Raw genomic sequence first — 21,565 nt, 5'->3', positions numbered from 1 at the left:
ACTTCATGATAAAGAGATGGGGAAACAATGGGAACAGTGGCTGACTTTATTTTTCTGGGCTCCAAAATCACTGCAGATGGTGATTGCAGCCATGAAATTAAAAGACGCTTACTCCTTGGAAGGAAAGTTATGACCAACTTAGACACCACATTGAAAAGCAGAGACATTACTTTGCCAACAAAGGTCTGTCTAGTCAAGGCTATGGTTTTTCCAGTGGTCATGTATGGATGTAACAGTTGGACTATAAAGAAAGCTGAGTGCTGAAGAATTGATGCTTTTGAAGTGTGGTGTTGGAGAAGACTCTTGAGAGTCACTCCAGGAGTTGGTGATGGACAGTGAGGCCTGGCATGCTGTGGTTCATGGGGTCGCAAAGAGTTGGACATGACTGAGCAGCTGAACTGAACTGAAGACATTTAGGTTGCTTCCATGTCCTGGATATTGTAAACAGTGCTGCAATGAACATTGGGTATATGTGTCTTTTTGAATTATAATTTTCTTAGTGTATATGCCTAGTAGTGGGTTTGCAGAGTTGTATGGTAGCTCTATTTTTACTTTTTAAGGAACTTTCATACTGTTTTCCATAGTGGCTACACCAATTTACATTTCCATCAACAATGTAGAAGGGTTTCCTTTTCTCCATACTCTCTCCAGCATTTATTGTTTGTAGATTTTTTAATAATTGCCATTTTGACATCTGTGAGGTGATACCTCATTGTAGTTTTGGTTTGCATTTCTCTAATAATAATAAAAAAATAGCTGCAATGAAGATACTAAAATTTAAAAGCCTGACAATACCAATGTTGGAGAGGATGTATCATAACTGGAAATTTCCCACAATGTTGGTGTAAGCAAAATATAATATTTTACTTAAATGATTTTTGATATTGTATTTAATTAACATATATACAGTATGCAATATAACATATAAAGTATGCAGTTTGGTATTTTGACACTTGCATATGTGTGAAAGTATCACCAAGCTCAGGGTAATGAACTTATCTGTCTCTCCATCTTCCTCATGCTATTTTGTCATCACTCTTTTCATCTCGTCTCTGTTCCAATACTTTGGCCACCTCATGTGAAGAGTTGACTCATTGGAAAAGACCCTAATGCTGAGAAGGATTGGGGGCATGAGGAGAAGGGGACAACAGAGGATGAGATGGTTGGATGGCATCACCGACTCGATGGACATGGGTTTGGGCAGATTCCAGGAGCAGGTGATGGACAGGGAGGCCTGGCTTGCTGTGATTCATGGGGTCACAAAGAGTCTGACACGACTGAGTGACTGAACTGAACTGAACTGTCCCTAGAACTGCAATAACCACTGATATACTATTACTATATATTACCTTGAATATCCTAAAATCTTATGAAAATGGAATCATAGAGTATTAATGCTTTTGGCTCCTGTTTATTTCTGTTAGCATAATTGTTTTGAAATTTATCAATATTATTAGACTTATTCATAGCTCATCCATTTTATTGCTGCATACTGTTCCATTAAATGAATACACCATGGTTTGTTTAATCATTCACCTGCTGATTGGCATTTGCTTTGTTTCCAACCTTTTATAAATATTTATATTAAATTCTTTGTATGGATATCTGCTTTCATTTATCAACCTAAGAATAGAACGACTAGATGTATATTTAACTTTAATGAACCTTCAAATAGTTTTCCAACTTTGTTGAACCATGTTCAGTTCCCACCAAAAGTGTCCAAGTTCTGTTTGTTCATGACATCGCAAATATTTGGTGTGGTCATTAAATTTTAACCATTCTGATAAGTAGGTAGTAGTGTCACTGAGGATTTTATTTACATTGTTCTGATAAGTAAAGATATCGAACATATTTTATGCACTTACTTGTCAGCCATATATTCTTTTTGATGAATTGTATGTTCAAAACTTAATACAGCCCAAAAACCTATCAACAAGAGAGTAAAAAATAATTTGCAACATATTCATTCAATGAAAAATTGTGCAATAACAAAGAATGAACTATTGATACAATATGGATATATCTCACAGATTTTTATGTTAAACACAAACAATAGCAAGTTCAAACTTAAAGGAAAATATATTTGATATGATTTTGTGATGCTCAAGAATAGGGAAGCTACAATAGGGAAGCTACAACAATAATTCTTCTAGGTATTTGCAACAGGACCTAAGGGAATCTTCTAAAGTCATGAAATACTATATTTCTTGATTTAAGTAGCATATGTGTATAAGTGAATATTTTTCAGTCTTCATACTTAAGATTGTTGAACTCTGCTCCATCTACAATCTACATCAATTTTCAAAAAAACATTTTGTGAGCATTCATCTATGATCACCAAGACAATACAGTTTTTATTGGCCACTTATTGATGAACCACCAGGATTGAATGTATGTAACCATTCCGCTTTATCTTACATTAAACATCTCAAAATATATATGTATTTGTCTATCTCTTTAGCTATTTAACTTTTTCACCTGCTGTAGATTAAGTTCCCATGACTTATTCATTGTATAATTTACGTTTATACTTTTGAATCCTTTGTCCATTCCTTACCCTCTGTTTCTGTCACCTATGTGCTCTCTTTATCTATAGTTCATTTTTGCTTTTTTTTCCCCCCCTTATTTTCTGTTTTTAGGACCCCACATATAAGTGAGGTCATATAATATTTGTATTTTCATACAATGCTTGATTTATTTCACTTAGCATAATGCCCTCAAGGTCCTTCTATGTTCTCACATATACAGTGGTTCCTCCTTTTTTGGCTGAGTAATGTTCCATTTCATATATGTCACATCTTCTTTATCCATTCATCTCTCGATGAACACTTAGGTTGTTTCCATATCTTCGCTGTTGTAAGTAAAGTTACAATGAACTTGACAGTGCAGATATCTTTACTAGATAGAGATTTTGTTTTATTTTATTTTATTTATTTTAATTGGAGGCTAATTACTTTACAATATTGTAGTGGTTTTTACCATATATTCACATGAATCAGCCATGGGTATATGTGTGTTTCCCATCCTGAACCCCACTCCCACCTCCCGTCCCATCCCATCCCTCAGGGTAATCCCAGTGCACCAGCCCTGAGCACCCTGTCTCATGCATCAAACCTGGACTGGTGATCTGTTTCACATATGGTAATATACATGTTTCAATGCTATTCTCTCAAATCATCCCACCCTCGCCTTCTCCCACAGAGTCCAAAAGACTGTTCTATATATCTGTGTCTCTTTTGCTGTCTCGCATATAGGGTCATCGTTACCATCCTTCTAAATTGCATATATATGTGTTAGTATACTGTATTGGTGTTTTCCTTTCTGACTGACTTCACTCTGTATAATAGGCTCCAGTTTCATCCTGCTCATTAGAACTGATTCAAATGCATTCTTTTTAATGGCTGAGTAATATTCCATTGTGTATATGTATCACAGCTTTCTTATCCATTCGTCTGCTAGTGGACATCTAGGTTGCTTCCATGTCCTGGCTACTGTAAACAGTGTTGCAATGAACACTGGAATACACATGTCTCTTTCAATTCTGGTTTCCTTGGTGTGTATGCCCAGCAGTGGGATTGCTGGGTCATATGGCAGTTCTATTTCCAGTTTTGTAGGAAATCTCTACACTGTTCTCCATAGTGGCTGTACTAGTTTGCATTCCCACCAACACTGTAAGAGGGTTCTCTATTCTCCATACCCTCTCCAGCATTTATTGTTTGTAGACCTTTTGATAGCAGCCACTCTGACCAGCGTGAGATGGTATCTCATTGTGGTTTTAATTTGCATTTCTCTGATAATGAGTGATGTTGAGCATCTTTTCATGTGTTTGTTAGCCATCTGTATGTCTTCTTTGGAGAAATGTCTGTTTAGTTCTTTGGCCCATTTTTTGAATGGGTTGTTTATTTTTCTGGAATTGAGCTGCATAATCTACTTGTATATTTTTGAGATTAATTCTTTGTTAGTTGCTTCGTTTGCTATTATTTTCTCCCATTCTGAAGGCTGTCTTTTCACCTTGCTTATAGTTTCCTTTGTTGTGCAAAAGCTTTTAAGTTTAATTAGGTCCCATTTGCTGATTTTTGCTTTTATTTCCATTAATCTAGGAGGTGGGTCATAGAGCATCCTGCTGTGATTTATGTCAGAGAGTGTTTTGCCTATGTTTTCCTCTAGGACTTTTATAGTTTCTGGTCTTACATTTAGATCTTTAATCTATTTTGAGTTTATTTTTGTGTATGGTATGAGAAAGCATTCTAGTTTCATTCTTTTACAACTGGTTGACCAGTTTTCCTAGCACCACTTGTTAAAGAGATTGTCTTTTCTCAATTGTATATTCTTGCCTCCTTTGTCAAAGATAAGGTGTCCATAGGTGCATGGATTTATCTCTGGGCTTTCTATTTTGTTCCATTGATCTATATTTCTGTCTTTGTGCCAGTACCATACTGTGTTGATGACTGTAGCTTTGTAGTACAGTCTGAAATCAGGCAGTTTGATTCCTCCAGTTCCATTCTTCTTTCTCAAGATGGCTTTGGCTATTCGAGGGTTTTTGTATTTTCATACAAGTTGTGAAATTATTTGTTCTAGTTCTTTGAAAAGTACCGTTGGTAGCTTGATAGGGATTGCATTGAATCTATAGATTGCTTTGGCTAGTATACTCATTTTCACTATTTTGATTCTTCTGATCCATGAACATGGTATATTTCTCCATCTATTTGATTTCTTTCATCAGTGTTTTATAGTTTTCTATGTATAGGTATTTTGGTTTTTTGGTAGATTTATTCCTAAGTATTTTATTCTTCATTGCAATGGTGAATGGAATTGTTTCCTTAATTTCTCTTTCTGTTTTCTCATTGTTAGTGTATAGGAATGCAAGGGATTTCTGTGTGTCAATTTTATACTCTTAAACTTTACTATATTCATTGATTGACTCTAGTAACTTTCTGGTGGAGTCTTCAGGGTTTTCTATGTAGAGGATCATGTCATCTGCAAACAGTGAGAGTTTTACTTCTTTTCCAATCTGGATTCCTTTTATTTCTTTTTCTTCTATGATTTCTGTGGCTAAAACTTCCAAAACTATGTTGAATAGTAGTGGTGAGAGTGGGCACCCTTGTCTTTTTCCTGACTTTAGGGGAAATGCTTTCAATTTTTCACCACTGAGGATAATGTTTGCTGTGGGTTTATCATATATGGCTTTTATTATGTTGAGGTATGTTCCTTCTATGCCTGCTTTCTAGAGGGTTTTTATCCTAAATAGATGTTGAATTTTTTTCAAAGGCTTTCTCTGCATCTATTGAGATAATCATAGGGTTTTTATCTTTCAATTTGTTAATGTGGTGTATCACATTGATTGATTTGTGGATATTAAAGAATCCTTGCATCCCTGGGATAAAGCCCACTTGGTCATGATGTATGATCTTTTTAATATGTTATTGGATTCTGTTTGCTAGGATTTTGTTAAGGATTTTTGCATCTATGTTCATCAGTGATATTGGCCTGTAGTTTTATTTTTTTGTGGCATCTCTGTCTGGTTTTGGTATTAGGGTACAGTTGCCTCGTGGAATGAGTTTGGAAGTTTACCTTTCTCTGCAATTTTCTGGAAGAGTTTGAGTAGGTTAGCTCTTCTCTTAATTTTTGGTAGAATTTAGCTGTGAAGCCATCTGGTCCTTGGCTTTTGTTTGCTGGAAGATTTCTGATTACAGTTTCAATTTCCGTGCTTGTGATGGGTCCGTTAAGATTTTCTATCTCTTCCTGGTTCAGTTTTGGAAAATTATACTTTTCTAGGAATTTGTCCATTTCTTCCAAGTTGTCCATTTTATAGGCATATAGTTGCTGATAGTAGTCTCTTTGATCCTTTGTATTTCTGTGTTGTCTGTTGTGATTTCTCCGTTTTTGTTTCTAATTTTGTTTATTTGATCCTTTTCCCTTTGTTTCTTGATGAGTCTGGTTAATGGTTTGACAATTTTATTTATCTTCTCAAAGAACCAGCTTTTAGCTTTGTTGATTTTTGCTATGGTCTCCTTTGTTCCTTTTTCATTTATTTCTGCCCTAATTTTTATGATTTTTTTCCTTCTACTAACCCTGTGGTTCTTCATTTCTTCCTTTTCTAGTTGCTTTAGGTGTAGAGTTAGGTTGTTTATTTACTTTTTCTCTTGTTTCTTGAGGTAAGCTTGTATTGTTATGAACCTTCCCCTTAGCACTGGTTTTTACTGAGTTCCATAGGTTTTGGGTGGTTGTGTTTTCATTTTCATTTGTTTTTATGCATATTTTGATTTCTTCAGGGATTTGTTGATTATTCAGAAGTGTGTTGTTTGGCTTCCATATGTTTGTATTTTTAATAGTTTTTTTCTTTTCTTTTCTGTAGTTGACATCTAATCTTACTGCACTGCAATCAGAAAAGATGCTTGGAATGATTTCTTTTTTTTTTTTTTTGTATTTACCAAGGCTAGATTTATGGCCCAAGATGTGATCTATCCTGGAGAAGGTTCCGTGTACACTTGAGAAAAAGTTGAAATTCATTGTTTGGGGGTAAAATGTCCTATAGATATCAATTGAGTCTAACTGGTCCATTGTATCATTTAAGGTTTGTGTTTCCTTGCTACTTTTCAGTTTAGCTGATGTATCCATAGTTGTGACTGTGGTATTAAAGTCTCCCACTATTATTGTGTTACTGTTAATTTCCCCTTTCATGCTTGTTAGCATTTGCCTCACATATTGTGCTGCTTCTATGTTGGGTGCATATATATTTATAATTTTTATATCTTCTTCTTGGATTGACCCTTTGATGATTATGTAGTGTCCTTCTTTGTCTCTTTTCACAGCCTTTATTTCAAGGTCTATTTTATCTGATATGAGTATTGCTACTCCTGCTTTCTTTTGGTCTCCATTTGCTTGAAATATCTTTTTCCAGCCCTTCACTTTCAGTCTGTATGTGTCCCTAGGTTTGAGGTGAGTCTGTTGTAAACTGCATATATACAGGTCTTGTTTTTGTATCCATTCAGACAGTCTTTGTCTTTAGGTAGGGGTATTCAACCCATTTACATTTAAGGTCATTATTGATGAGTATGGTCTCATTGCCATTTACTTTGTTGTTTTGTGTTCGACTTTTCTGTGTTCGACTTTTCTGTGATTTTCTAGAGAAAATCCTTTAGCATTTGTTGAAGAGCTGGTTTGGTGGTGCTGAATTCTCTGAGCTTTTGCTTGTCTGTAAAGCTTTTGATTTCTCCTTCATATTTGAAGGAAATCTTTGCTGAGTACAGTAATCTTGGTTCTAGATTTTTCTCGTTCATCATTTTAAGTATGTCCTGGCATTCCCTTCTGACCTGAAGAGTTTCTATTGAAAGATCAGCTGTTATCCTTATGGGGATCCCCTTGTGTGTTATTTCTTGGTTTTCCCTTGATGCTTTTAATATTTGTTCTTTGTGTTTGATCTTCATTAATTTTATTAATATGTTTCTTGGGGTGTTTCACCTTGGGTTTATCCTGTTTGAGACTCTCTGGGTTTCTTGGACTTGGGTGGCTATTTCCTTCCCCATTTTAGGGAAGTTTTCAACTGTTATCTCTTCAAGTATTTTCTCATGGCCTTTCTTTTTGTCTTCTTCTTCTGGGACTCCTATGATTCGAATGTTGGAGCATTTGACATTGTCCCAGAGGGCCCTGAGGTTGTCCTCATTTCTTTTAATTCTTTTTCCTTTTTTCCTCCCTGCTTCATTTGTTTCCACCATTTTATCTCCCACTTCACTTATTCTATCTTCTGCCTCAGTTATTCTACTGTTGGTTCCTTTCAGAGTGTTTTTTATCTCATTTATTGCACTATTCATTATTGATTGATTCTTTTTCATTTCTTCTAAGTCCTTGTTAAATATTTCTTGCATCTCTTCAATCCTTGTCTCCAAATTATCTATAACTCCATTTTGTTTTCAAGATTTTGCATCATTTTTACTATCATTATTCTGAATTCTTTTTCAGGTAGACTCCTTATCTCCTCTTTTGTTTGGTTTGGTGGGCATTTATCATGTTCCTTTACCTGCTGAATAATTCTCTGCCTTTTCATCTTATTTAGATTTCTGTGTTTGGGGGGGCCTTTCTGTCTGCTGGAAGTTTGTGGTTCCTCTTTATTGTGGAGGTTCCTCCCTGTGGGTGGGGTTGGACGAGTGGCTTGTCAAGGTTTCCTGGTTAGGGAAGCTTTTGTTGGTGTTCTAGTGGGTGAAGCTGGATCTCTTCTCTTTGGAGTACAATGAAGTGTCCAGTAGTTAGTTTTGAGGTGTTTATGGGTTAATGTTCAGGGCTATGTTCCTGCATTGCTGGAGAATTAGCATGGTATATCTTGCTCTAGAACTTTTGGCTCTTGGGTGGAGCTTGGTTTCAGTGTAGGTATGGAGGCTTTTGGATGAGTTCCTGTCAATTAATGATCCCTGGAGTCAGGAGTTTTCTGGTGTTCTCGCTCAGGTTTTGGATTTAAGCCTCCTGCCTCTGGTTTTCAGTCTTGTTCTTACAGTAGCCTTAAGACTTCTCTATCCATACAGCACCAATGATAAAACATCTAGGTTAATGGAGAAAAGATTCTCCACAGTGAGAGACACCCAGAGAGGTTCACAGAGTTACATGGAGAAGAGAAGAGGGGAGAGGGAGATAGAGGTGACCAGGAAGAGAAGAGGGGGGGTCAATAGGGAAGAAAACAATCTAGCTAGTAATAAATTCCCTATGTGCTTTCCACAGTCTGGAACACTCAGAGAGGTTCACGGAGTTACATAGAAAAGAGGAGAGGGAGGAGAGAGATAGAGGCAACCAGGAGGAGAAGAGGGGAGATTAACAGGGGCGAGAGCAATCTAGCCAGTAATTGATTCCCTATGTGCTCTCCATAGTCTGGAACACCCAGACAGGTTCACAGAGTTACACAGAGAAGAGAAGAGGGAGGGTGGAGATAGAGGTGACCAGGAGGAGAAGAGAGGTTGTTAAAAGGAGAGAGACATATCTAGTCAGTAATCGGTTCCCTAAGTGTTCTCCACAGCCTGTAATACCCAAAGAGATTCAGAGTTGGGTAGAGAAGATAAGGGGAAGGGAGGAGATAGAGATGACCTAGGGGAGAAAAAGGAGAGTCAAAAGGGGGAGAGGACAATTAAGCCAGTAATCACACTCCTACGTAAAAATGGGTACTGAAGATTGGGTTCTTAAAAGTATATAATTGATAACAAATACCAAAAAGCAAAGATTAAAAATCTATAGTAGAGGTTAGGCTCTCAAAAATACAATATTGAAAAGCAAAACAAAATCACAAAAATTATGTAAAAGATATATGAAATTTGCTTCAAAAATAGGGTCTTTTTTTTTCAAGGTAATAGGTTGTAAAAATGAAAATTAAAGGAGTAATAAAGGACTTAAAAATTAAAAATTTTTAAATGACAGTAGTAAAATATATCTAGGAATTTCTCTGGAGCTGTTGCAGGCAGTGTGGGGTGAGTTCAGTTTCGGATAGTTCCTTGTTCCAGCTTATACTTCTTCTCAAGTTCTATAGGTCCCTTCCAATGTCCTTGGTGCTAACTACAGGGTTTTAATCTGTTGCACCTTTCACTTCCAAAGCAGTTCCCTGTTTATCTTGGCTTCTATTTGCAAGTCTCTTCAGTGTCTAATTTCCACCCTGACACAAGGGGGCAAAGGTGGCCACTTATTTAGGCTCACTTGTTCAGTTGTGCTGTGGGGAGGGAGGAACACTGCAAACAAGTATCACTGGCATTTGTGGGGAGTGCTTGTGGTGTCTGGGCCACACTGGGTTTGCCCCTTCTCACAGCATGGGTGCTTTCCTGGTCTACACTGCTCAGGCTCCAGGTTGCTCTGCAGGAGAACTGTCTAAAGCTGGCCCTGGGTTGCGTGCATTTCCCAGATCTAAGCCACTCAGGTTCAGGTTCTCGGGTACTCCACAAAGGCACTGACTTGGTTGGGCCTGCATTTTGTGCCCTTCCCAGGTCCAAGCAGCTCAGGTGACCAGGTGCTTGGCGAGCACACTCTCCCCTGGTGGTCTGTGTGTTTTATCACCTCCCCGGTCCCAGCCTCTTGGTTTCCTGGGTGCATAGTGGGAGCATGTCTCAGGTGTGCTGTGTGTCTCCTCTGGGGAGCTAATATCTGGCTGAGACCCTCCTGGTGGATGTCAACCATCCAGGATCCCAGGAAGACTTGGTTAACAACCGGGAGCCTGCTTGCAGTTTGGTAGAAGATGCCATCTCTGGGTCTGAGTTTGCCCCTTGCCTTCCAGCTATGGCTGTCTCCCACCTGCCTCCCTGCCTCCAGTCGGGGGAGGGGCCAGTCCGCAGCCAACTGGCTCTCCTCTGGTATTTGCTCAGTCCTTTGTTCTGTGAACAGCTCAGCAGTGCCTTAGGTTAGAGCTTTTCATGGGAAATTTCTCTCTTTCTCTCTCTCTCTCTTTTTTCCCCTCTCTCTGGCTATCCCACAGTTTGGGTTACTATCTCACATTAGCTCCCTCAGATTGTCCTCAGGGCATTCATTGCCCGGTCCTAAGCAATGCAGCCCACACCTCCTTGTTCAGCCCCCACTTGCTGGTGGCAGATGCACGTGTCTGGTCTACTTTTCCACTGGGAGTTGCAGTTAGGCATGTAATCTGTGGGTTTTATTTATTTATTTTTTCCTCCTGGTTATGTTGCCCTCTGAGATTCCAAAACTCCACACAGACCCTCCAGTGAGAGGGTTTCCTGGTGTTTGGCAACTTCTCCTCTTTTACAACTCCCTCCCCAGGATGGATCTCCATCCCTAACTCTTTTGTCTCTCTTTTTATCTTTTATATTTTGTCTTACCTCCTTTCAAAGACAATGGGCTGCCTTTCTGGGTGCTTGGTGTCCTCCACCAGCATTCAGAAATTGTTTTGTGGAATTTGCTCAGTGTTCAAATGATCTTTTGATGAATTTGTGGGGGATAAAGTGGCCTCCCTGTCCTATTCCTCTGCCATCTTAGTGAATTCTAGATAGAGATTTTAATTCCTTAGAATAAACTCCGAAATGTAGAATTTCTGAAAACTATTTTATATCTATTTTTCACTTTTTTCGAAGAACCTCCATCCTTTCTTTCACAATCGATGCACAAATTTACATTCCCAGCAACAGTGCACAAGTGTTTCCTTTTTTCAATAACCTCAACAATACTTGTTATTCCCTGTCTTTTTGATAATAGCCATTCTAACATCATGGTTTTAATTTGTGTTCCCCTGATAATTAATGATTTTGAGCACCCTTTTTTGTTGGCCATTATATATATATATGTCTATTTTTTATAAATATCTATTCAGATCCTATGACCATTTTTAAAATCAGGTGTTTTTTGTTTTTGTTTTTGTTTCTGTGGAGTCTTATGAATTCTTCACTTATTTTAAATATTTGCCCCTTATCAGATATAAACTTTGCAAATGTATTCTCCTGTTCAGTAGCTTGCCTTTTTATTTGGTTGGTGGTTTCCTTTGCCATGCAGAAACTTTTTAAATTTGATATAGGCCCTATTGTTTGTTTCTCCTTTTATCTTTCTTCTGGTGTCAAATGGAAGGCTAGTGTCAAAAAGCTTACCCACTATGTTTTATTCTATGTGTTTTATTGTTTCAGACATATGTTCAAATCTTGAATCAATTTGGAGTTGATTTTTGTGCCTGGTGTAAGATAGGGGTCCAGCTTTATTCTTTTGCAGATAGACATTCAGTTTCCCCAGTACCATTTATTATAGAGACTGTCGTTTCCCTGTTGCATATTCTTGGCTTCTTTGTCCCAAGCTAATTGATCATATGCCCATGAGTTTATTTCTGGGCTCTCTTGTTCTGTTCTACATAGGCATGTTCACATGTAAGTCAGGAGATACTATTTGTGTAATTGCCATAAATCACATGTTATATTACCATCAGTGTCTTTTTATAGTTTGTATTACTAGTTTGATTTTTATCTTTTATCCACAAAGTGTTTAACTTTGTATGGCTGTTGAATCATTTTTTTTCCTTGTTCATAGTTTTTACTTGTCTGATAGTTATTACCCGAGAATACTTGTCACAGTCTAGATGACTGCATATGACAGTGCATCACCAGTGTGCAGTCACTGTAGGAGAGGCAGTGACATACACACCCAGGCTTAGAAAACTGTCAGTCCCTGTTGTGTGGGATGTGGATTTAAGTTCACTTACCACACAGCATCCATCTGGCTCCTGTTTCACATTTACATCTGTGGTTGATGAATGAGATACACATATACATAAGACAAAGATAAATGTATTAAACCATGAGTAAGAACTTAGTCATTCCAAACAGAATAAAAGCTTTATTTTCCATATCCAGAGTTTAAGGAATTCTTGTTTGTTGATTTTCCTCCTCATGTTTCAGAAGTTCACAGGTGAATTATTTGTTGTTATGGTCTGAAATCCTTGTACAGGAATTCAGACACATGATTGTTCAGTTTTTAATCTTAGAAAAGGAGAATAATATCTCGTAATTCTCTCCCTCGTCTTTGTTACTCTCCCTGCCTTTTTGCTTCAACTACTAATTCATTTATAAGTTTCTAGGCTTCAAAACCCTGCATGCAATATTTGATCAAGGTAAAAAGCTCTGATTTTACATTTTTTCCACTATATAATGCCTTGCTGGTTTCTTTATTTTTTTTATTTCTAAAAGAAAACAGTTATGATATGTATTTATCTTATTATCTGATTTAAGTCTGAAAATAAGCTTCTAAAGATCTTTTTCCTTGAGATAATATAGTTTTACAATTGTTTATTTAAAGAGAGAGAATTCTTTCTGCTCCATATTAAAAAATAAAGTTTAGTTTGACTCACATGACATTATCACTACCTTTAGCCTTTCTGTAAGTTTCCCATTGAACAAGCTATAATAAAATACATTGACTCATGTACTATTTTTTTTATTTTCACATTTATGTTTTGTTTGTTTTGAATGAGACAAGGAACACGTAGCTAAATGATTCATCCAAAAAAAAATTAAATAAATGAAAAGTAAACTGAAGTAAACTGAGTTTACTGAGGTAAACTCAGTAAACTGAGTGGAAATTTATCAGTTTCTTGAACTTGACTTCTAATTTCCATTTAACAATGTTAATGCCTCCTCATCTCTGAAACACTCTATTCATTTATTTGAATTGTGTTGCTTTATAGATGGCTACAAATTCTATTATGGCTCCCACAATAATTTAATGTTTTACCCACTTAAATCTGGATTGGCTTATGTCTATTTTGATCTATAAAATATGGCGGGATTAAAGCTGTGCCAATTTTCAGTACAGGCTTGAAGATGACTAGCAGGTTTTGCTTGTTTTTGTGGAAGGCTGATTGTTTGATGGCCCTGTGGGCAGCTCCTACTACTGTATTCCAGGTCAGTAGTCAGTATCCGGTATTGACCCAGTGAGCAAGACACCCTGGGCAATCAAGTCTTTGGGTGTTTCAGTCCCAGCTGCCGTCTGATAAGACCATAAAAAATGCCAAGAAAGAAACTCCAAGACAGCCTCAGTCAATCAACAGATCCATTAGAAACAAAAACAAATGTCGTTTTAGGCCGCTATTTTAGGGGTGTGTTTTTTTACACAGCACAAAATCTGCCCAATAGTTTAACAACAGTGTTAACACATTATTTTCCTTTTTTTATGGAAGTATAGTTGATTTACTATGTTTCAGGTGTGTAGCAAAGTGAATCTATTATATGTATATATATATATATATATATTTCAGATTCTTTTCCATTAAAGATTATTATAAGATATTGGTTATAGTTCCTTGTCTTAGCCCACTTTTTAAATTCAAATTGTTTTCTTTTTATTTTTTAATTATTTATTTATTTTTGACAGTGCTGGGTCTTCATTGCTGCATGGGCTTTTCTCTGTGGCAAGTGGGGATTACTCTTCATTGTGGTGAACAAGCTTTTCATTGTGGTGGCTTCTCGTATTGTGGAGCACAGGCTCTAGGGCACGTAGGCTTCAGTAGTTGTGTCTCCTGGGCTTTAGAACACAGACTCAGTAGTTATGGAGCATGGGTTTAGTTGTTCCGCAGCATTTGGGATCTTCTGGGTTCAGGGATCGAACCTGTGTCTCTGCATTGGCACTGAGCCACCAAGGAAGCCTTTTAATTTATTTTTTTAATTGGAGGAAAATTGCTTTACAATGTTGTGTGATTTCTGCTGTACAACAATGCAAATCTGCCATAACACATAATTGACTGGGGAATTTTTGCAGAAATTAATGCCTATGGTTGGTGATGTTATGTAAGTGAATATTGAAATACCCATGTTTGAGTAAATAACAACTTTTTTTTGCACTTAAGAGTAGGGAACTATCTAGTTGCTCTCTCATACCTCTGGCTGCCCATCGTTAATAACTTTAACAGGTTTATCCACCCATGTTCAGCTAGTAGATGCTGGAAGATCCAATAATAAGCTCTTGCAGTCTAATTTTTCCAATTAACATCTTATACTCTGAGACTTTCATCCTTATTTGTGCTTTTATGATTATCTATATGGCTATGAGGGACCTAACTTCCTCCTGAAAACTTCAGATTCAAAAATTTCACCGCTTGCTTGATAACCTCTTTCTTAAGGAGCCTGTCTAATCAGTATAGCTCCCAAATCTTTTCCTTTTTTTTTTCACTCTTCAGATTAGGTTCTGTCCCAGTGTTTCCCAAATCAGTGAGCATTTCTACCATCCATCCACTGGGGAAGTGACAAAACTAAAAGATGTGCGGGGGTGGTCCTGTTCCATCATGTCTTACTAACCATCCAACACCCATAGTGTTATTATTAACACTATGTTATTAAATATTATATGTCATAAAATAAATTATTTTATTATTTTTCTAATTAAAGTATTGTTGATTTACAATGTTGTGTCAATTTCTGGTGTACAACAAAGTGAATCCAGGTGTTATCTATGTGTCAGAAAGATCCCCTTGAGAAGGGCATGGAAACCCATTCCAGGATCCTTGCCTGGAGAATCCTATGGACAGAGGAGCCTGTCAGGCTACAGTACATAGGGCCGCAAAGTGTTGGACAGGACTGAGTGACTTCACTTATATATATTATATATATATATATAATATATATATATATATTATTTTTCATTATGGTTTGTCCAAGGATATTGAACATAGTTTCCTGTGCTGTACAGTAGGACTTTGTTGTTTATTCATTCTGTATATAATAGTTTGTATCTGCTAACCCCAAACTCTCAATCCAATCCTCCCATCCTGTCCCTCACATCCCCTCCCTCCCCCTTAGCAACCACAAGTCTATTCTCTATGTGCCTATTTCCTATTCAGAGATAAGTTCATCTGTGTCATATTTTAGATTCTACATATAAGTAATATCACGTGCTGTTTGTCTTTCCTTTATTATCCATTCCTTTGCTGTTAGACATTTAGGTTGCATCCATGTCTTGGCTATTGTAAGTAGTGCTTCAGTAAGCATAGGGGTATGTATCTTTTCGAATTACAGTTTTCTGTGGATATCTGCCCAGGAGTGGGATTGCTGGATCATATGGAAAGTCTATTTTTAGTTTTTTGAGAAAACTCCATACTATTCTCCATAGTGGCTGTACCAATTTACATTCCCACCACCAATGTAGGAGAGTTCCCTTGTCTCCACACCCTCTCTAGCACTTGATATTTATAGACTTTTTAATGATAATCATTCTGATTGGTCAAAACCCATATCATTAATGCTACTTCGGTTCCTGAAGCTGCCCTGACTCTCCTGCCACTGTCTTAATACTAGTAGCTGTGATTCATACTGGAACCAACACGGTGGTCTTCCAAATGACCTATCCACATCCACTCTTCTCCACTCAGAGCTGCACTTGGGTCCACCTGTTTAAAACACAGATCATTTTAAGACCTGTTCATGTATAAAACATTTAGTCCATATCAGTGGTTAAGATAATGTCTGTTTCTGTTTTCTATGAAATTCCCAGTCCAGGGCTTTCTGTGTAGTGATTGGGGGAAAATCAACGAAGTGTAGCTTTACCACTGGGATTCCCTAGTGGCTCAGATGGTAAAGAATCTGCCTGCAGTACAGGAGACTCAGGTTCCATCCCTAGGTTGGGAAGATCTCCTGAAGAAGGGAATGGCAACTGGCTCCAATATTCTTGCCTGGAGAATTCCAGGGACAGAGGAGCTTGGTGGGCTACAGTCCACAGGGTCACAAAGAGAAGGACATGACTAAGTGCCTAACAGTTTAATTTTCTCACAGCTTTACCATTATGAATAAAGAGAATTTTTAAGAGGTGAATATAAAACCTTATCTTCGTTCTCTTTTTTAGGCCTTCTGTTTCAGTTTTTGTCTTGTTAAAAGATATAAGTAGTGTATGTTATCCAGTCCCATCACTTCATGGAAAATAGATGGGGAAACAATGGAAACAGTGGCAGACTTTATTTTCATGGGCTCCAACATCATTGCAGATAGTGACTGCAGCCATGAGATTAAGAGACTCTTGCTCCTTGGAAGGAAAGCTGTGGCAAACCTAGATAATATATTAAAAAGCAGATGCATTAATTTGCAGACAAAGGTCTGTATAGCCAAAGCTATGGTTTTTCCAGTAGTCACATATGGATGTGAGACTTGAGGCATAAAGAAAGCTGAGCGCTGAAGAATTGATGCTTTAGAACTGTGGTGTTGGATGACACTCTTGAGAGTCCCTTGAACTGCAAGGAAATCTAACTGGTACATCCTAAAGAAAATCAGTCCTGAATATTTATTGGAAGGACTGATGTTGAAGCTGAAATTCCAATACTTTGGCCACCTGATGCGAAGAACTGACTCCTTAGAAAGGAACCTGATGCTAGGAAAGATTGAAGGCAGGAGGAGAAGTGGATGACAGAGGACAAGATGGTTGGATGGGATCACTGACTCGATGGACATGAGTTTGAGCAAGCTCCTGGAGCTGGTGATAGACAGGGAAGCCTAGCGTGCTTCAGTCTATGGGGTCGCAAAGAGTCAGACATGACTGAGTGACTGAACTGAGTGTATGTTATGAAAAATATGCATATACAAGTATATATCTTCATGAGAGTTTGTATAAAGCCAGATAAAATCATGAAATACATTCAGATTTACAATTAACTTCTACATGTCACAGTGTATCATGAGCCTCTGTAGACATCACTGTTTACACATGGGCCATATTTTTAATAGATTAACAATATTTTCTTGTACTGACAAATTGTCCTTATTTTACTGGCTTCTAAATTGATGAATATTTCTGTTTTTCCTCTTATATTTCTTCATGCTATGTAATGTGTGCCCTCATACATATCTTCCATCCTTTTTTTCAGATTCTGTTCTAATTAAAATTCTTAGATTATTTTCACATCCCCTTCAAAACTCACTTTAGAATCTGAAGTTCTAAAAGCAAAAATATGTCCATTGTCTTCAAGAAAATAAGAATGGGAAAAGTTCCACAGTCCACAGAGTTTCCAAGTTTAGTAGACTGAGTTTGAAGGAGGCTTCCCTGGGTAGTGTTAGGAGAGATAGAGTGTTAAAAGGTCCAGAATTTACAAAATTGTAAGAAGAAAAGGAAAATAATGTGTGTTTATAGAAAATGAATCAAACTCTTATGGATAGTGTCATGATGAGCAAATTATAGAGAATTATACATACAGAATGCTCTTATTTTATAATTAGTACAATTGTCACATTAACTTAAACTAACTCTCTTTATATAGTAATGTGTTTATGGAAAAAAATCTGAAAATTGCTTGGTTGCATGTATCATAATAGGGAAAATGAACTGAATAATTATGTCTAAGTAATATATATTTTTTCCATACCAGAATAGTTTGGCTAACAGGATGACTGTATTTTATATCAGTATCTAGCTACTGGCTGCCCTGTACATGTTTGGAAGGAATTATTGCTATAATATAACAATACTATTTCTTAAATGCTAAAAATTTAAATCAAAGCTCTACTGAATATTCAGAAGGACATGTTTTAATATCTTCCAATGTAATTCTGGCTTTGGTCTATTTCCTGGTGTGTAGTGTGTGTGAGCAGTCGTGTCCAACTCTTTGTGACCCCTTGGACTGTGACCCACCAGGCTCCTCTGTCCATGGGGTTCTCCAGGCCAGAATACTGGAGTGGGTTGCCATTTTCTTCTCTGGGGAATCGTCCTGATCCAGAGATCAAACTCTTGTCTCTTGCATTGGCAGGCAGGTTCTTTACCGTTGAGCCACCGGGGAAGCCCTGATTTCCTGATGTAGTTTGATCAATTTTTTCTACTTTACATATTTTGGGCCATATTATTATAAATGTTTAATAAAGTTTTCACTGGTGGCTCAGACAGTGAAGAATCTGCCTGCAATGCAGCAGACCCAGGTTTGATCCCTGGGTTGGGAAGATCCCCTGGAGCAGGAAATGGCAACCCACTCCAGTACTCTTGCCTGGAGAATCCCATGGACAGATGAGCCTGGCAGGCCACAGTCCATGGAGTTGCAAGGAGTCAGATATAACTGAGTGACTGACATTTACTCACTCCTTGTTCAACCTTGAAAAAATCTACTCAACAAAGAGTCATTTACCTCCACAAAGCTCTACTTCTCAAATCGGGGTATGAGAAGCCTTGTGATAAACTGTCCAGCTCTCTGAATCAAAACTGTACCTGATGAAGCAGTAGGATGTGTACTGTCACTGTGTTTCCATGGAAATGTGACAAGTTAAAATGCAAATTTCAAACAAGTCTCCAAAGACTGAGGCTCTAAAAATTTGTCACATACATCAGTGTCACTCCCCATTGGCCCAGATCATCTGAGGAGCCATTTGCTGCTGGAAGTGAGGTTGCTTTGAAGAAGCAGTGAGACGGAGACGCATTAAGCTGTCTAATGTTTGTCCCGCTGATACATTAAGTGATTTTAACTTGTGTTTAATAAGATAAATCCTATTTAACCATTTCCAAAAATTTAAAAAGTGTCTCTGAATTTTTTATATGATATATACAAGTTTTGCCCTCATGTTATGGTGATTAATTGATTTCCATCAGTTCAATTCAGTTCAGTTGCTCAGCCATGTCTGACTCCGCGACCCCATGGACTGCAGCATGCCAGGCTTCCCTGTCCATCACCAACTCCCAAAGCTTGCTAAAACTCTGTTCATCGAGCCGGTGATGCCATCCAACCATCTTATCTTCTGTCGTCCCCTTCTCCTCCTGCCTTCAATCTTTCCCAGCATCACCGTCTTTTCCAATGAGTCAGTTCTTCACATCAGATGGCCCAAATATTGTAGTTTCAGCTTCAGCATCAGTCCTTCCAGTGAATATTCAGGACTGATTTCCTTTAGGATGGACTGGTTGGATCTCCTTGCAGTCCAAGGGTCTCTCAAGAGTCTTCTTCAACACTACAGTTGTAAAATATCAATTCTTCAGTGCTCAGCTTTCTTTATAATCCAACTCTCACATCCATACATGACTACTTGAAAAACCATAACTTTGATTAGATGGACCTTTGTCTGCAAAGTAATGTCTCTGGTTTTTAATATGCTGTCTAGGTTGGTCATAGCTTTTCTTCTATGAATCAATGAAGTCAATTAAATCAATGAAAATTGATTTTCATGCAGTTATGATAATCTGAAAGAAGGAAAACTATTAAATGAATTCCTACTATCCTTATCATTTATTTCTTTTGATAATGGAAGATATGCACAGATACTTGCTAAAAAAAAAATAAGGCACATTCAAGTAACTATCCCCAGGAGTGTGTACAATGTGAGATTATGTTCAGCTGATGTCTGAACACACATATGTGTGTGTATTTGTGTGTGTGTGTGTGTGTGTGTGTAGTTATATATAGTTTGGTTTCACTTGCTTTGATTGCCTGTGGTTGTATTTTGTTATGTTTGATTTTAGTCTGAATTCCATCCATTTATTCTTGGTGCATTTTCCTTCTGAAGTTGAACTTTTTATTAAGCTAGTGATTTACTTCATGTTTTTTATCTTCCCATATTTAATATATTTATTTTAATCATGCTATTAATATTTTCCAGTTTTTATAATTGGTCTATATGTCACTGGATAAGTTTAGTGTATATATTGTATGCATTTATTGTGAAGTTATTACTGCAATAAGTTCAGTTAGTATCCATTATCTCATACACATAGAATAGAAAATTTTTTAAAAAAGCTTTTTCTTTGTGATGAGACCTCTTTGGATCTATTCTCTTAACAACTTTCATGTATTTCATACGACAGTACTATCCATAATATCATGCTGTATATTACATCCATCGGTGTTGTTGCTGTTCAGTGGCTAAGTCATGTCTAACTATTTGTGACCCCATGGACTCCAGCACACCAGGCTCCTCTGTCCTCCTCTCCTGGAGTTTGCTCACATTCATTTCCATTGAGTCAGTGATTCTATCTAATCACCTCACCCTAATTTGTACCTTTTGACCAGCCTTCCCCCAGTATTCTTTTTCCCACTATAGCTGATAACCACAAATCTGATCTTTTTCAATTTCTGTTGTTTTAAAAAAATGTCTTGCTGCTGCCATGGTGAAATCTTTGTAAGCGCAGTTTAGCAGACATAAGGTGAATAGGAGGAGAAATGGAAAGGTAGGCTAATCAACAGTCAACAACCTTCTGCTTTCTGATTGAAATTTGTATGGATATCATTACAGATGCACATGTAGTTTTAAGAGATGTCCCATATACATTTCTGGAGAAGGGAATGGCGATCCACTCCAGTGTTCTTGCCTGGAGAATACCATGGACAGAGAAGCTGGTGGGCTGCTGTTTGTGGAGTTGCAAAGAATCTGACACAACTGAGCGACTAACACACACACATATGCTTTGCCTAGTTTCTCCCCAGTAATATGTTACAAAGGTGTAGTGTAATGTCACAAGGAGGACCTTGACATTGACCTAGATGCTATCTACTGATCCAGTCTTTTCAGAGTTCCCAAGTTTTACATATGTTGATGTGCGTGTGTGTGTGTGTGTGTGTACATACTAACTTCAGCACAATTATATTACCTGTGCAGTTTCAGGTAACCACCCCTATAATTAAGATGAAGGAATTCCAAAAGACAGGATCCCGTTGTCTGGTCTAAATGCTAGCCTTGTGTCACATATATGCTTTTCTAATGTTTTTCTCCTAGTCTCTCTTTGTCATTTTGTCCCCTTAATAGTCTTTTGTACAGAAAAAGGTTTCTGTTTTTATGGTGTTCAATTTATCAACTTTCCTATTTTACATCACTATTTGGCTGTCAAGTCTAAGAACTCTTTACCTTTACATAGATCTCAAAGATTTTCTGCTGAAATTTTTCCAGAAAGTTTTATATTCATACCTTTAAATCCATGATTTACTTTTTTCATTGATCTATAGTTGATTGAAAATATGTTAGTTTCAAGTGTATAGCACAGTGATTCATTTATTATTTTGTCCTGATTATGTTTCATTATAAGTCATTATAAGATATTGAATATAATTCACTGTGCTGTACAGTAAATCCTTGCTGCTTATCTATTTTATGTATATTAGTTTATATCTGTTAATCCCATACTCCTTATTTGTCCCTCCCTCCCCTACCCCTCTCCCCTTTGGTAAGCACAG

The 21,565-nt window shown here is 37.3% G+C and overlaps 1 protein-coding gene across 1 annotated transcript in view; it reads right to left on the bottom strand.

Annotated features, from left to right (window-relative positions):
• LOC145515988 (uncharacterized) overlaps positions 1 to 21,565 on the bottom strand; it is a 148,810-nt gene that overhangs the window by 106,908 nt on the left and 20,337 nt on the right. The window contains exon 4 of the mRNA XM_081517313.1: positions 1,866 to 1,926. Within this exon, the coding sequence (XP_081373439.1) occupies positions 1,866 to 1,926 (61 nt within the window). The remainder of the gene's footprint in view (positions 1 to 1,865; positions 1,927 to 21,565) is intronic.

The sequence above is a fragment of the Giraffa tippelskirchi genome, chromosome 1 (assembly GCF_054371585.1).
Source record: "Giraffa tippelskirchi isolate mGirTip1 chromosome 1, T2T-mGirTip1v1.2.pri, whole genome shotgun sequence".
In the NCBI taxonomy this organism is placed as follows: Eukaryota; Metazoa; Chordata; class Mammalia; order Artiodactyla; family Giraffidae; genus Giraffa; species Giraffa tippelskirchi.
The sequence above is the reverse complement of the archived record's forward strand: the minus strand, read 5'-3'. Positions and strand labels throughout refer to the sequence as shown.